This window comes from Silene latifolia, chromosome X (assembly GCF_048544455.1).
Source record: "Silene latifolia isolate original U9 population chromosome X, ASM4854445v1, whole genome shotgun sequence".
NCBI lineage: Eukaryota > Viridiplantae > Streptophyta > Magnoliopsida > Caryophyllales > Caryophyllaceae > Silene > Silene latifolia.
Genome location: NC_133537.1, coordinates 35,696,470 through 35,711,145, shown reverse-complemented (window position 1 = coordinate 35,711,145; position 14,676 = coordinate 35,696,470). Strand labels below are relative to the sequence as shown.

The window sequence follows — 14,676 nt, the reverse complement described above, 5'->3', positions numbered from 1 at the left end:
ATGTTCATTGGGCATTTCAAAATGCTTGCTGAAACAAAGGGGTTCTATTTTGCTTATGACGAGGATGAGAACAAATGTTTGACAAAGGTTATCTGGGCTGATAAGGAAGGCATAAACAACTACAAATTATATGTAGACACGATCTCATTTGACCCTACTTATGGGACAAACAAATATTTCATGGTGTTTACTCCGTTCACGGGAGTAGACCACAACAAGAAAACAGTGACTTTTGCGGCTGAATTACTTGAATTAAAGAGTCAGGAATCATTCGAATGGATTTTTACAAAATTTCTGGAAGCAATGGGGGCAGTAGCAACCTCGGTGTATAGTAACCGACCAATGCCTTGGAATTAAAAAGGCATGCCCAAACATTTTCAAGAATTCTGTGCACAAGTACTGTATGTGGCATATCATGCAGAAGGTGCCTGAGAAGGTGGGAAGAGCAATCTGCAATGACACGGATTTTATGACAGATATAAATGTCGTTGTTTCGGATGTTGACTTAGAACCAGAAGAATTTGAACGAAACTGGCAAACCGTTATTGAAGCACATGGTATGCAAAATAACCGCTGGTTGAAGTACGTATTCTCAATCAGGCAAAAGTGGATACCGGCTTACTTTCGTGATCTGCCTCTAGGTTGTTTGCTGAGGACAACCCAGAGATCTGAAAGTTCAAATAGCTATTTCAAACGGTTTGGAAGCCACTTTGGAACCCTTGTTGAGTTCTGGATGAGGTACAATTCTGCAACAGAACAACAAAGGCATTCACAAAGGCAGATGAACACTGCCAACGAGCATAGTATGCTCGAGAAAGTAGGACCAATGAAGGTAGAGATGCATGCGTCACTTGTGTACACACATCCTATCTTTACAGACTTTCAGAAGGAAGTCAAACATGCGATATGCAGCATGGGGGTCAGGGGTTTGACAACAGTAGGGATAGTGGAGTACCATGATATTCGTGATGGACTGAAGCACAGAAACTTCCGAGTGGAATTTAACATCCAAACTAAAGAGAGCAAATGTGTATGTAAGCTGTTTGAGAGGCGTGGCATTGTCTGTGGACATATACTGTGGGTGTGGAATGGTAGGCAGGTAAACAAGATACCTGAGCCTTATGTCCTTGCTCAATGGACAAAGAAATCCTACAGACCAATTGTCCAAGATGAAACTAGAAAGGTCATAGAAGACATTGACGAAGCTGACATCAAGAAAGCTGAGATGTCAAAGGTTTGGTCTGAGATTTATGCAACTATCGGGGTGATGGACACTTATGCTACGGTTAAACAAATGAAGCAACTGCAGAAAACCCTGAAACAGTTCAGGGAGAACATCACAGGCCTAATTGAACCTAAAACTAAAAGCCAGGAAATCAAGGATCTTCTTGGCATCACAACTTCAAATGATATTGACCTTCGACCGCCAAACAAGGCCAAGAATAAGGGCAGTGGCAAAAGATTGAGGTCGTCGAAATAAAAGGCCAAGAGCAAGCCAGAAAAGAAGTGGGTAAACCACAACAGACTTGTAATCTTCCTTTTGCTGAAAGTCCCCCTTCTAATGACGATGATGAAGAAGAATCAGAAACTGAAGAGGTAAGAATCTGCACTATTATTCTGTTATTATTCTAAAGTTATCATATTATTATGCCGTTATTCCCCTGTTATTCTGCTGCTGTTCTGTTATTCTGCTGCTGTTCTATTATTCTACTGTTATTCTGCTATTAATGTGTAGTTATTTTGCTCTAATTGTTACGTTACCACAATGACAAAGAGTAAAGTAAAAATTGCAGGAATATGAATCAGATGCATGAACTGAAAAAGACACAAGAGACGCAAAAGACAAGGGCTATGATGAAGACCTCGCCTAAACGTCAAAGACTTTTACTATTTGTCATTGTTTGAATTACATTTTATCCTAAAATGTTACTAGATAATAAAGTGAGACCTACATTATATGAGAATTATTATTAGTTACTTTACTTTTTTTTTTTTTTACTCTTATCTGATTGTCTTCCACAAACCAACCATAAATAAAACTGCATTTAACACTACAATAATAGTTGAATAACAGGTTAGTATTATTAATTAAAGGCAGTTACACGTTTCAAAACAGTTAACTAATCTGATCTAATTAGAAAAAACTGTTTGTATCTCACAACCACCTATAAATACCTGCATTGGAAAAAAAGTAAAAAAAACAGACTGAAAATTTCATTCCAAAAAACCTCTTCATCTCCTTTGCAAAAGGTAATTTTCTATCTTTCTATTTTTATTTTTCTTTGGTTCCACTATATTGGATTCTGCAAAAAAGGTAATTTTCTTTCTTTGGTTTTGCTTTGCTTTTGGTTGAAATATTCTGAACATCTTTTTATAATGCATAAAGGTTCCTACTTCCCATGGTGCATATGAGTGACGTAACTGACAATAACCGAAGGTCTCCAACAAAGGAGGAAATCGATGAAGCGAAACAGAAAATAGAGTCACTGTCAATAGAGTTGATCGATACAAGAACAAATGTAGAGGCGGCGGAATGCCGTAAAGAGGTGTGAATGCTTTGCAGAAGTCTTTCGCTCAAGTCTATCCTTCAATCTCTGACAATTGGACACCAGTTCTGAAAGCCATGGAACTTATGGATGCATACAAAAACCCATTTAGGGATGAGTCAGTGGAAGTTGAGAGCACTGTGCAAGGACCTGCGCGCAGGCATGAGAGAACAGAATAAAGATATAAAAATCTATCCATGATGGTCCAGGGTTCCTGCTTTAAAATATTCGTTGCTTCAAAATAATGTTTTTAATATCTTAGAATGTTGATGTTTATTGTGTAACTACTATGCTCCAAATTATTGTTTATGTTTAATGTTTAACTACTAGTTACAGAATAACATTGGAATAACATAAGTCCTTATTAGAATAATAGTGCAATAACAGTAGAATAATGGTGGATTAACAATAGAATTACAGTAGAGTAAAACCGCCATTTACAGTTGAATAGAAATGGATAGTGTTTGAACAAAGTAAAAGTAATAGGAAAGCTGAATTAAATTAGAATAACAGTGGAATAACAGTAGACTAATAGTGGAATAACAGCGGAATAAACAATTTATTATGCGGAATAATAGTGCAATAACATCAGAATAACGGTGAAATAACAATAGAATTACAGTTGAGTAAAAACCGCCATTTACAGTTGAATAGAAATGGATAGTGTTTGTAGAAAGTAAAAGTAATAGGAAAGCTTAATTAAACTAGAATAACAGTGGAATAAGAGTAGACTAATAGTGCAATAAAAGCAGAATAACTGCTCATTATGCGGAATAATACTACAATAACAGCAGAGTAATGGTAGAAAAACAATGGACTAAAAGCAGTCTAAACGACTGCATTTACACTTGAATAAAAATGAATAGAATAAAAATAAATAGTATGAAAAAAATAAAACTAACATGAAGGCTAAAATAACGGTAGACTAACCGTGGAATACAAGCCGAATAAACTACCCCCATACGCAAAATAATAGTGGAATAACAGTGGAATAACAGCAGAATAAACTAGTCCTTATGCAAAATAATAGTGCGATAATAGCAGAGTGATGGTGGCACAACAGTAGACTAAAAGCAGTCTAAACTACTGCATTTACACTTGAATAAATTTACACTTGAATAAAAATGAATAGTTTTAACAAAATAAAACTAGCAGTAAAGCTGAAATAATGGTAGACTAACAGTGGAATAACAGCAGAATAAACTAGTTCTTATGCAGAATAATACTGCACTAACAGCAGAATAATGGTGGAATAACAGTGCAGTAAAAGAAGTCTAGACTACTGCATTTACAGTTGAATAAAAATGGATAGTGTTAACAAAATAAAACTAACGTGAAAGCTGAATTAAAAGTAGAATAACAGCAGTATAAACTACTGCTTATATAGAATAATAGTGCCATAACAGCACAGTAATGGTTTAACAACAGTTGACACTAGTAAAACACAACACGAGCTTCACAAAAGTGCGGTAAAATTAACTTAAGCAAAACGATAACACTACTTCAGTACGAGATGCCAAAATACATATCAAATACTTAATCTGACTCTACTGGATACACAACAGTCAGCGGTGTGCGCCTGCATCTTCACTTATAGCAGAAGATTTGGGTTTCAACTTGTTCTTAGCTGACGCCAATCCCAAGGTCTTAGGCCTCTAATTCTCACAACACTTCACCTTATCAAGCACTAACTTCCTATAGGCATTGATATCAGCCAAAATCAAAGAAGCCGATATTTCTACGTAATAGCTTCGACGAGTTACCTTCCTGTGAAGATTGGACTCAAATACGTTGCCACCATATTCAGCCATTGTATACAACAAGAAACAGCCAGACTCGCTATCCAGCGGTTCCTTCTTTTTCCATCTAAATGGCACATCCACGACTTCAAAGTTGCGACAATCTTTAACCTTCATAATATTGTTAGACTCCAAAAACACATGTATATGGTTTGCCACAATCTCTGCCAGTGTTATGTAGTCGGATAAATTTTTGCCCTCATGAAACGTGTTGTCCAAAAAATCAATAGTTTTATTGATGAAGTTGATGCAGACACAAGAGTAGTGATCATTGTATAGAATAGGCACAAACACAAGGTCAGAGTTGAGTCGACATCTTCCATTGCAGGACTGTAAATAAATATTCCATACTTGCAACAGCCTTTTACCCGGACCGTCAACAGGGCTTAAGGAATCAAAGTTTTCTAACAATGAAAAAAGAGCATCCTCCTAAAAAGAAAGCATAAACAACAAAAAATAGTGCACAAGTGTTAAAAATATATCACTACTTATGAGTAAATAAGTAGGTAATAACGCAAAATAGCAAAGAAAAAACCAAATACCATATGACAAAGTCCGAAGAACATTGAGCTTGGTTATGAACGTTCCTCAAACTCCAGCGAATTCAAAAGAGTCGACCAACTGTCGACTACTCTTGTTGACATAATAGCAGTTACATCTATTATGAAAACAATGTCCCCCATGTCCAAAAACATGTCGACCTCCTCGTTGTACACCACTAACATCTCACTGCATTCACAAAGATAACATATGATAAGAACAGTAGTACAACAGTAGAATAACGGTTCATTAACAGGAAAATAATAACAAAATTAACAATGGAATTACAGTGGACTAACAGCGGAATAATAGTGGAATAACAGTAGAATAACAGTTCAATAACAACAGAATAACAACGAAAATTAACAGTGAAATTACTTATACTAGTTTGGCACTAGTACTTTGACAAAATAACAGCATAATAACAGGAGATTAACAGACAATAACAGAACAATAACAGTGGAAAACAAAAAAGTAACTGAACAATAACACAACAATCAAAGAAATGAAAATGGACACGTACTCTTCTTTCAAGCGAGCATCTTCACGAAATACAAAGTCCACCACTTGCTTCCGCACCTTTAGCATCTTGGAGAACTGTTTTTTGTTTTTCCGCAACAAATCCGACACGACAACAAAACTACTGTCCTCTGGCCCTCAATTCATAGAGCAACCCAGGCCATCGTCTGACCTACCCCTTTTACGGCTACCCAAAGCCGACTTTGGACTCATAGTGCTATCAACAGACATGCTTCCCACTTGACGGCTGGCAGTAGGGGTGTTTGTAGAGAATTGACTGCTATCGGTGACCGTAGATGAAACGCCGAACTCAACAACAGGTTGCGTCGTCTTAACCTTTTTACCAACACTTTTCACCCGGGAAGCACCAGTACGTTTCTTACCGCTTTGAGAAACCCTCGCTTCTGTAAGCTCAATACGGCGTTTCTCTTCAAGGATACTCAGGGTTTCCTTTCTCATGTTGTTCACCTCCTCCAAATTTTTCAACACATCAGCCCTGGACTCGTTCATATTAGACAGCACCAACAAGGTAGTGATCTCAGCGCGGTAAAGGGCTCTTGAATCAGGATTACCCAAGTCACAATCAAAAATACTTCCATGGTAAAAGAGCATGTGCAACATCAAATATACACCGCAGTCCGAATTTTCAATCTCAGCGGTTTGCCAGGTAAAAGGGACATTGACAATTTTATAATCTTTAATCTCCCCGCCTCGGGCAACTCCATTTTTGACCAGAAAATCAGACATTATACTCAGCTTCAAATAGCAAGGAAAAGAAAACATAATTAGTAACAATACTTAAACTAGGCAAATACCAAGAGAAAATTAGACACAATAAATGATTTACAACAGTTTGACAATACAGCAAACGTACACAGTGTTGATGATCAGCAAACAACTCCTCTTGAAATACATTATCAAGATATTCAACCCTCTTGGCATTAAAGTTGATGCACAAACAGCTAAAGTGTTCATGCAAAAGGATTGGGATGAAAATATGGGAAAATATTTGGTCAAAAAAATTAATTAGAACAGTACAATAACAGCAGTCTGAAACTCTGAAAGTTATACTCCTACAAAAATAATAGTAGAATAACAGTACAATAATAGCAGAATAACACAAGTACAGAAACATACCGTATCATATTAAGATCACAATCTCTTTTGTTGTTCTTTAGAAACTCAGTAAATGACAACATGACTTCCTCGCACAAATCACTTCTGGAAGTCTTCTCAAGTTTCGACGGCATACAAATTCGGCCCAATGGATTCTAAAACAAAGTGGAGAAAAGAGTTGAAACGTTATACAAAATGAAAAATAAAGTAAAAGATACAATAAGAGCTGTCACACTTTAGATAGAATAACTAACCATTGCACCAATCCAAAAGAACAATCGACTAGGACTTCCTCTTAAACAAGTATCATTAACTATGAAGGACCACCAGTCGATAATTCCAAGCATTATCATTGTGTTTGGAATCATGGATTCCATATCCTCTCTATTCAGATAACTGTGAAGACCCCAAGTGACAAGATTCTCACTTCAAAAAGAAGAAAAAGAGAAAGATAAGAGTCACTAAAATATATTTTTGTAGAACAGAAGGCAGAATAATATTTAAAACAGAAAGCGGAATATTTTTAAAATAAAAAGGATGTCTTACATTTGCGGAATATTATGATCATTCAAGAAACAGTAGTCTGCAACCTCTTTCCTCTTGGATAGCATTGGGTTGAAAACATGTCCCATTTTTATCATTGATTTTGACAAGACAACTAGCTGAGGATCCACTTTACCACAAAAAAATAGTGCATCCAAAATTCTCAGGCACAACGGACAACATTAGCTCCTCATGTGCAGCAGAGTACAGCAAATAACTTGTATGGATATTAGAAGCATTCAAACCATCAAGGCCATTGCCCTCTAGGACACCCTCACCGACAACAGTAGTGTCCTCCAACACAACCTCAGCATCCTCTTTTTTAGAATTATCTATCTCAGACGCTGCCCAAGCAACAAGTCTGCATGACAACACATCAGCACTTCGGCTGCTTCTTCTTCTGCAGTGACAAATGCTTCACTGACAATTTGAGTGAACTGTTGAGTATCATTAGGCATTGGAATACCAGCAGCGCTATCCTTCAACTCTGTCTCAGGCAAACAAGTATCAGTCTTTGGAATTTGAGTTGCCTGAACATCAACCGGTGTACACTCAACACTATTAGGCACATCATCTGGGGGATTATCAACAAGATAGTCTTCAACTTGAATGTCAGGCACATCCAAATCAACATCATTGTTAACGTCCTCCACATCAACTACTTTCTCACCAACACAATGTGGCTCACCATAACGAAACTGAATGTCAGCACAGACATCCGTCGTAATAGCATCTAAACCGAGGGGTGATAATTGTGGAGTCCACACCCTTGCACGTTGTTGAATGACGGGACTTTGTTCAACACCCTCCTTTTCAACTATAGTCGGCTGGATATCTGAAAGCCCGACAAAATCCTCATAAAATTGAGAAAACAGATTAAATGATGGAGGTTCAATAATGACATCTTCATGTCTAGCTTTTTTTGAAACTGGTTCTTTAGGAACAATTGATCGTGATAAGTTTTCCGCTTGCACAGCCATAACATGCTTAACCCGTTCATCCAACACACGGTTAACTTGATCCGTGAAGAAAGATGGGGTAGCAACCAAGTTTTATGACCCTGCACAATGCACTTTTTCAGACTGTTCATTCGTGCTTTCTTCAGCAGCTGGTCGGGTTCTTGGCTGGGCTCCTTAGCAGTAGGTGGTTGACGCATAGCCTGCTAATTCTTCTTCATCATCTTCAACTTGATCAGCTCCGCCCGTTCCAAGTATCGGCGGCATAAAATCTGAGAGTCCCTCTTGTTAAGCAATATAAGTTCATGGACATCCTGTCAAAATTAAATCCCAACATTTAACTAAAAACTAAATTGCAAAACGTAATAATTGCTGCACAGTAGCACTTCTGCAACATAACAAAGATAATAACAATTGGAATAACAAAGACACTAACAAAGAATAAATGACAAAGTGGAGTAACAAAGAGAATAACAAAGAGCATAAAATCAGGCAAAGCTTCTAAGTCAACAGGTAAACAATGGAATAACAGCAGAATTACAGTGAAGTAACATTTGGATGAAAATAGAATAACAGTGGAATGACAGCAGGGAAACTGAGGAATAACAGTGGAATAATCATAGAATAATAGCAATCAAACAGGTACTTACGTCGACAGCTACAGAATGTACTTGCTCATCTGTAACAATATCAGCAGGTATATCCAGCACAAGACATCGACGCTGACTACGTTGACCTGAACCCTCCATATTTTGAGGTGACAATAGGAAAGCAGCATCTGAACGCTCCCCAGTGCCCAGAACACCAGCAGCTGCGCTGCAACCTCTCATTGAAAGACTTTAAATCTAAATGTTTAATGAGCGGCAGCTCATTATTCACCTGATCACCACTAAAGAAATAGCGGTGGAAATAGGTGACAGCCAGAAATACTAAACAACAGCGAATATTTTTCCTCCCGTTAAGGGATTCACGTACAGAATTCACCAACTCTGTAAACACAAACTGACACCAGTTAAGTTCCTTGATCATAGAAATATCATCGACAGCGCTTAGTAGCCTACGATCCAACACAAACCCCGACACAGAAGCAACGAAACATGACATAGCAAACACAACAAATGTCTTCTTAAAGTCATCATCAGCCATCGTAGACGCTACGAGGGTGTACTGAACTTTATTAAGTGGTATCCCCCTTTTGTTATTAGCGATACCGTATTTATCACGCCAAGCACGTTTCAACGGTTCTCCATCAGCGTCTGCAGAACCCGGAAACCCTGTAATAACCAAACCCACTTTTGGTCTAGAGTTCGGTAAACCAAACACATCGTGCACATCATCTTCAGTCAATTCGTACTTCTCGGTTTCAGAGATTTCAAAAAACTTCCCACTTCTAAAAGCATATATAATCTCCCGGAACATGGTATGCGGGAGTGCAGAAAGCTTCATGTAATACCCGCCCTTTTAGAGACCCGTTGACCAGCGGTGACTGACCTTGGGAGCGGTAATAGTCCTTAGAAGTGCGTACCAAAGTTATCTTGTGCCTTGAGTTAGGGGTGTACTCGATAGAGTTGAGGCTACTCGATCGAGTAGTTTAGATACTCGATCGAGTAGGGGCCACTCGATCGAGTAGGTGGGCCACTCGATCGAGTAACGGGTTTTCAGCGAGGGTTTATAATCGTGTTTTGTTAAATCCGCAAATCATTTCCGCCTCATTCCTTCAGATCCTTAGGTCGCCTCCTTCCTTTCCCTTCACCATATAACCTCCATGGAAGCCCTTGAAGGTCCTTGTGCCTTAGGAGAGCAAAGCTTGAGTCGGGTAGCGGTCCTTTGCCAGGTTTCTTCTTGTAGGTATGTCGTCATCACTATCCGTAACCTTGTCTTTGCAGTTAGGGTTTGCTTGGTAGTGATAGATGGTTGTGTTGTGTATATAGGTGTTGCTTGATTGCTGGATATTGCGTGTGTGGATATGGAATGGTTGCAGTTGCTTAAAGGTAGGTTCGCCTACTCAGTCTCTGTGGATGGTCTAGTGTGTCGGTTGTTGTGTCGTGGTTGTTGTGTTGTTGTAGTGTTTGTGTGGCAGCGTATATGCGGTAATTGGTTGGTGTGTACAGTTTGTTGGTTGTGTTGTATTGCAGCTGTCTGTGATTGTTTGTCTCTGGTTCTCGAGGTGCGTCCTCGGCTGAGTGGAGTCACTTGCAGGAGTGGCTTCACGCCCTGGTTTCGCCCTCCGTGGAACCCGCCACGGGAGGGGATGTGCACATTAATGGGACAGAGTTATCGCTCGGTATGATGAGCGGGGATTTGGTGGGTACGGCTGCGGTCCCCCACTGGCAGGGCTGGTCCAGTGGATAGTCGGTGACGGAGATTGATTGGAGTGGGTGTGAATGTGTGTGACTGGTTGTGTGTAATGAGTTGATAATTGTTGTTAGTCCATGTTGAGTCTTGCCTCGGTTACTGACCTTGTGTGGTTGTCTTGTTTGTTTATGTGTTCGTCGTGATCCCTTATGGTGAGCAGTCAGTCTTAGCAGGTGTTGATGTCGTTGATAGCTGGAGTCCTGGCAGGGATGAGTCCTCACGAGTTTTGATAGGGATAGGGCGTAGCTGACGAGTTGTACCTTTATTTTGTTAAGTTGGTTGTAATGCTTGTAATATAACTATAATTGTTCTTTTGTCGACTTTTTATGATTTCTTACCTCGGGCAACCGGGATGGTAACGCCCTTATATGCTAAGGAAGGCCTAGTTAAGGCTCCTCAGAATATGGGGGTGTTACAAAGTGGTATCAGAGCGACAATTTTGGAACCTGTGACTAATGAACCTAATGAACGTAGCGAGTCTAATAAAATGAACCTGGTGTATGTGTAATGGGAGCCCCAGCTGATGCTAGGTTTTGGGTGAGTAGGCGCCCTCATTTCAAAACCTTGGCCCCATTGTACTTAAGCCAGTCACTGGGTATGGGAATGTGGAGTCCGTGATTATGTGCTTAACGTGAATGTGAATTGTGTTGGAACTATCCGTGGTTGAGTCTTTGTTAAAGTTGGTATAGGCATGATAGTTGTGTTTGGATTGTGTATGGTGAAGTTTTGGTAGAATTAGTGAGCTTATGCGATGAATATGAAAAACATAAAAGGTTTTATTTAATAGAAATGCGTGAAAAGTGTGAAAGTGTATGTCGTAGTATGAAAGAGATCATGTCGGTGTTTGCTTAAGGTTGTTAGAAATGGTGATCCCATATAAGTTTATAAGTCCTACCATAGCTATAATGATGATAGTTAAAGAGATGTTGAGTTACGACGTGAGAAATAGCAAATGGTGATGCAATTGTACAACGTTTAATTGCTGAAAGTTTCCGCTTGCGTGGTGATTAATTGGTGTAAAATAATTTGTAACGTTGAAATTGGAACATGATAGGCTTTAATTTGTTTATGTAGAATATACTTGGGTGACATGAGGATATTTCCGTTAATTATATGTTTTATATTGACGTGAGCATAAGTTTGCTAGCAATGTGGTAAGACGAGTTTAGATATGATATGGTGACGCAAATGTGTATATGAATGACTCAGTAGCAGGTAAACCATGTAGTGTGCAGTTGTTGTAGCGTAATATGATATGAACCTTGTCTAATGAGACGGTAGGATATGTTTGAATAATAATGGTGATATAGAAGTGAGTACGATAACCAGTGATGAATTCCGAACTTAGTTTGGAATCGACACGCGATATTGTTTTTGCAGGAATCTTCAATTAATTTCGTATTTCTGACCGAGTACTCAACTTTACTTGACCGAGTGCGAGTGCTTACTAGACCGACTAGACCTCACTCGATCTAGTTAGGAAGCTATGACGTTGGAATGTAGAAATTTTTTGCAGATACTCGACGAAATAGCACCTACTCAATCGAGTAGAGGGCACTCGATCGAGTACCCTAGGCACTCAATCGAGTAGGCTACAGTACAGAGGCTCTTACGGGTTTCATAAAACCCTTATTTCTTCTCATTCTTCTTATTCTATCTTCCTTATTTCGAAACCCTAAGTTCCTAAATCCCTCAAAAGCTCTCATATTCTTGTGGTTGTGGTGATTAATTTGGGTTGTTTTTCCTTGTTTAATTGCATTCTTTTACTTTCCATCTAATCAAGGTATGAATCTCTTCCCTATTTACATGTTTTATCACTTTGAACCTATTAGAATGATAGAATAGTCCGAAAATTTCGATTCATATGGACAAAAATTGCTTGTAATTATTGTAATGTGATTCATATACTTCCCTTTCATGATTATTGATGTTGATTGTGCTAAAAATAGAGTAGAAATTGCAAAATTGGGGGCGAATTTTCTAGGGTTTGCAAAATCAAAATTGATTTTTGGTTGTTTTCTACTTGTTGGATGATGAAATTGAGTACTATATGTTACACATGTTATGTTAGAAGTTGGATTTTGGTAATTTTCACCTTAAAACTTGCCTTAAAACTCCGTCTTAAAAGTGCCCCAAATTGAAATTCGTTTCCTATGACTAAGGTTTTGTGTTGCATATGAATGTATATGCAAGAGTTAAACTTTTAATTTAGTAGTAGTGATGTTAATTCTTGATGAATGTGTCAAAATCGTTACAGCTGTAGAGACCGTCTGACTAATCTAATTGAGTTGTTTGCTTCTAATGTTGAAAGTTGATGATGACATGTTTTAAGTTGCCTTTCTATGAACATATATGAATATTTCACATGTTATCAAGTATTTATATGGGGTAGCATTTGAGCCATGCCATGATAGCCGAATTGGTCGAGTAGATTATGTTTATCATGTTAAACCTTTCACAGTCATAGAGGTAGTCTGAATGCTATAAACTGAATTTATGTATCAATTGGGAATTTGTTGGTGAAAGTGTGTACCTAGATGATTATTTAATGTTCAGTTGTGTAAATTCTATGTTTTAAGTGCCTATGCAAGTTTGTTTAAACCGTATGCTGAAACAGATGCCGAGACTAAACATAGGGACCCGTCGGAGTAAGAGGGGAAGGGCTTCACAGCCCGAAGTTGGGGAAGGTAGTGGATCCGTGGTACCCGCTGTACCGGAATACCCTTCGGTGGTGTTTGTGGATTTTAAACAGAGAGAGAGATTTGTGGCGTTGCAAAAACGCAAAATGAGACCCACCCGTTGCGTGGATACCACACTTCTTGAGGACTTGGGAATTGAGACGGATGTCCGTCACATCTTTGAGACTTTAGGATTTATGGGGTTGTATCAGTTGAGGAAGCATTCTTACCCTTTTCTGACTTTGGAGTTTATGAGCTCGTTTAATTACGAGCCAGCTGCACAAACTGTTGAGTTCCGTCTTATGAACACGAGTTTCGTGTTGACCATGGACCTTTTTGCTTCTCACCTTGGGTTGGCCAAGCCTCCCAAGGATTCCATCAGTGAAATTCCTTCTGAGTGCGGTGTTTGCCGCCTTATGCCTTGTCTTTCCGGAAAGCCAGCTCCCACCTCCAGCAACATGTTGATTAATGATGTTCAACATGTTACTTTGAGGATTTTTCTTCGTTCTTTGTCAAACCTTCTTTATGAGAGGCCGGATATGAGTAAGCTGAACAATCATGAAATGTTGCTTTTGATGTCTTATCTGAACCCGGAGCGGACCGAGAGGGTGGTCTTCAATGCTCCTGCCATGGTGTGTGCTAGCCTTGCCTTGATGGCTACTTCCACCACCCGGTACCTGAGTTGTGGTGCTATCGCCACTCGGCTAGTTGAAAAGCTAGCCTCCTTTGAGGCTTCTTCTAAGTACGTGCCTCTATCTACACCGGTGCCTACCATGGACAGAGACTACTACCTCGACCTGAAGTGGTTGAGAACTTTAGCTGATGGTGGCCTAGCTTGGAGAGTGTGGGGTATGAGCTGGATGAGGATCCCGTCTCCTGAGCACCTCCCACCGACAGAGCCGTTAGACCCGGTGGTGGTGGCTGTTGACTCCGATGAGGAGGAGGAGGAGGATGATGTACCTCGGCAGTTGCAGACATACCTCATTGATGACACGATCCTTCAGGTGATGCCCGAGCCGAAGAAGGGGGAGAATGTGGCGGTGGTGGAGGAGAGACCCAGGTTGGGGAGAGGACCTCGTCGAGTGAGGGAGAGGACATCTGAGACTCGACCACGGTCGGCAGCACCACCGCAGCAGCACCCTTTTCCTTGTTACCCCTACCTCGACACCCCGGAGACGCGTTCGAACTACTTGGCAGAGAGAGTGTCATCCACTTTGACACTCCGGAACATGCATGAGATGGCGTATGCTCAGGGGATTGGAACCGAGGGACCACATCCAGTGTGGTGGAGCGGAGTTGGGGACTATAGTGGGGTTTTCCACTCTTACGGGTGGATCGATCGGCTGGGACACCACGATCCTTTGCTTTTGGCGGTTTGACCCCATGGTATGTGAGTCCTGGAGCTGGAGCAGGGGTTGATGCGGGTATTGGGTCATCGGGAGCAGGCACCTCGGGAGGAGATGGTGGTGGAGATGAGTTGATGGATGAGCAGCAGCAGCAGCAAGAGTGATACTCCTTTTCTTTATCCTTGTTTATGGTTTATGATGTGGGATGATGGTAGTCGTTCTTAGTTAGAACTTTTATTTTGGATTGTACGGATGACCATAAGGCCGGATTTATTTAG

At 39.9% G+C, this 14,676-nt stretch overlaps 1 protein-coding gene across 1 annotated transcript; it reads left to right on the top strand.

Annotated features, from left to right (window-relative positions):
* LOC141617182 (protein FAR1-RELATED SEQUENCE 5-like) lies at positions 1–1,480 on the top strand. The gene is made up of 2 exons (XM_074434366.1): positions 1–324; positions 422–1,480. The coding sequence occupies exons 1-2, from the start codon at positions 1–3 to the stop codon at positions 1,478–1,480; spliced, it is 1,383 nt and encodes a 460-aa protein (XP_074290467.1).
* Positions 1,481–14,676: the final 13,196 nt, after the last annotated feature.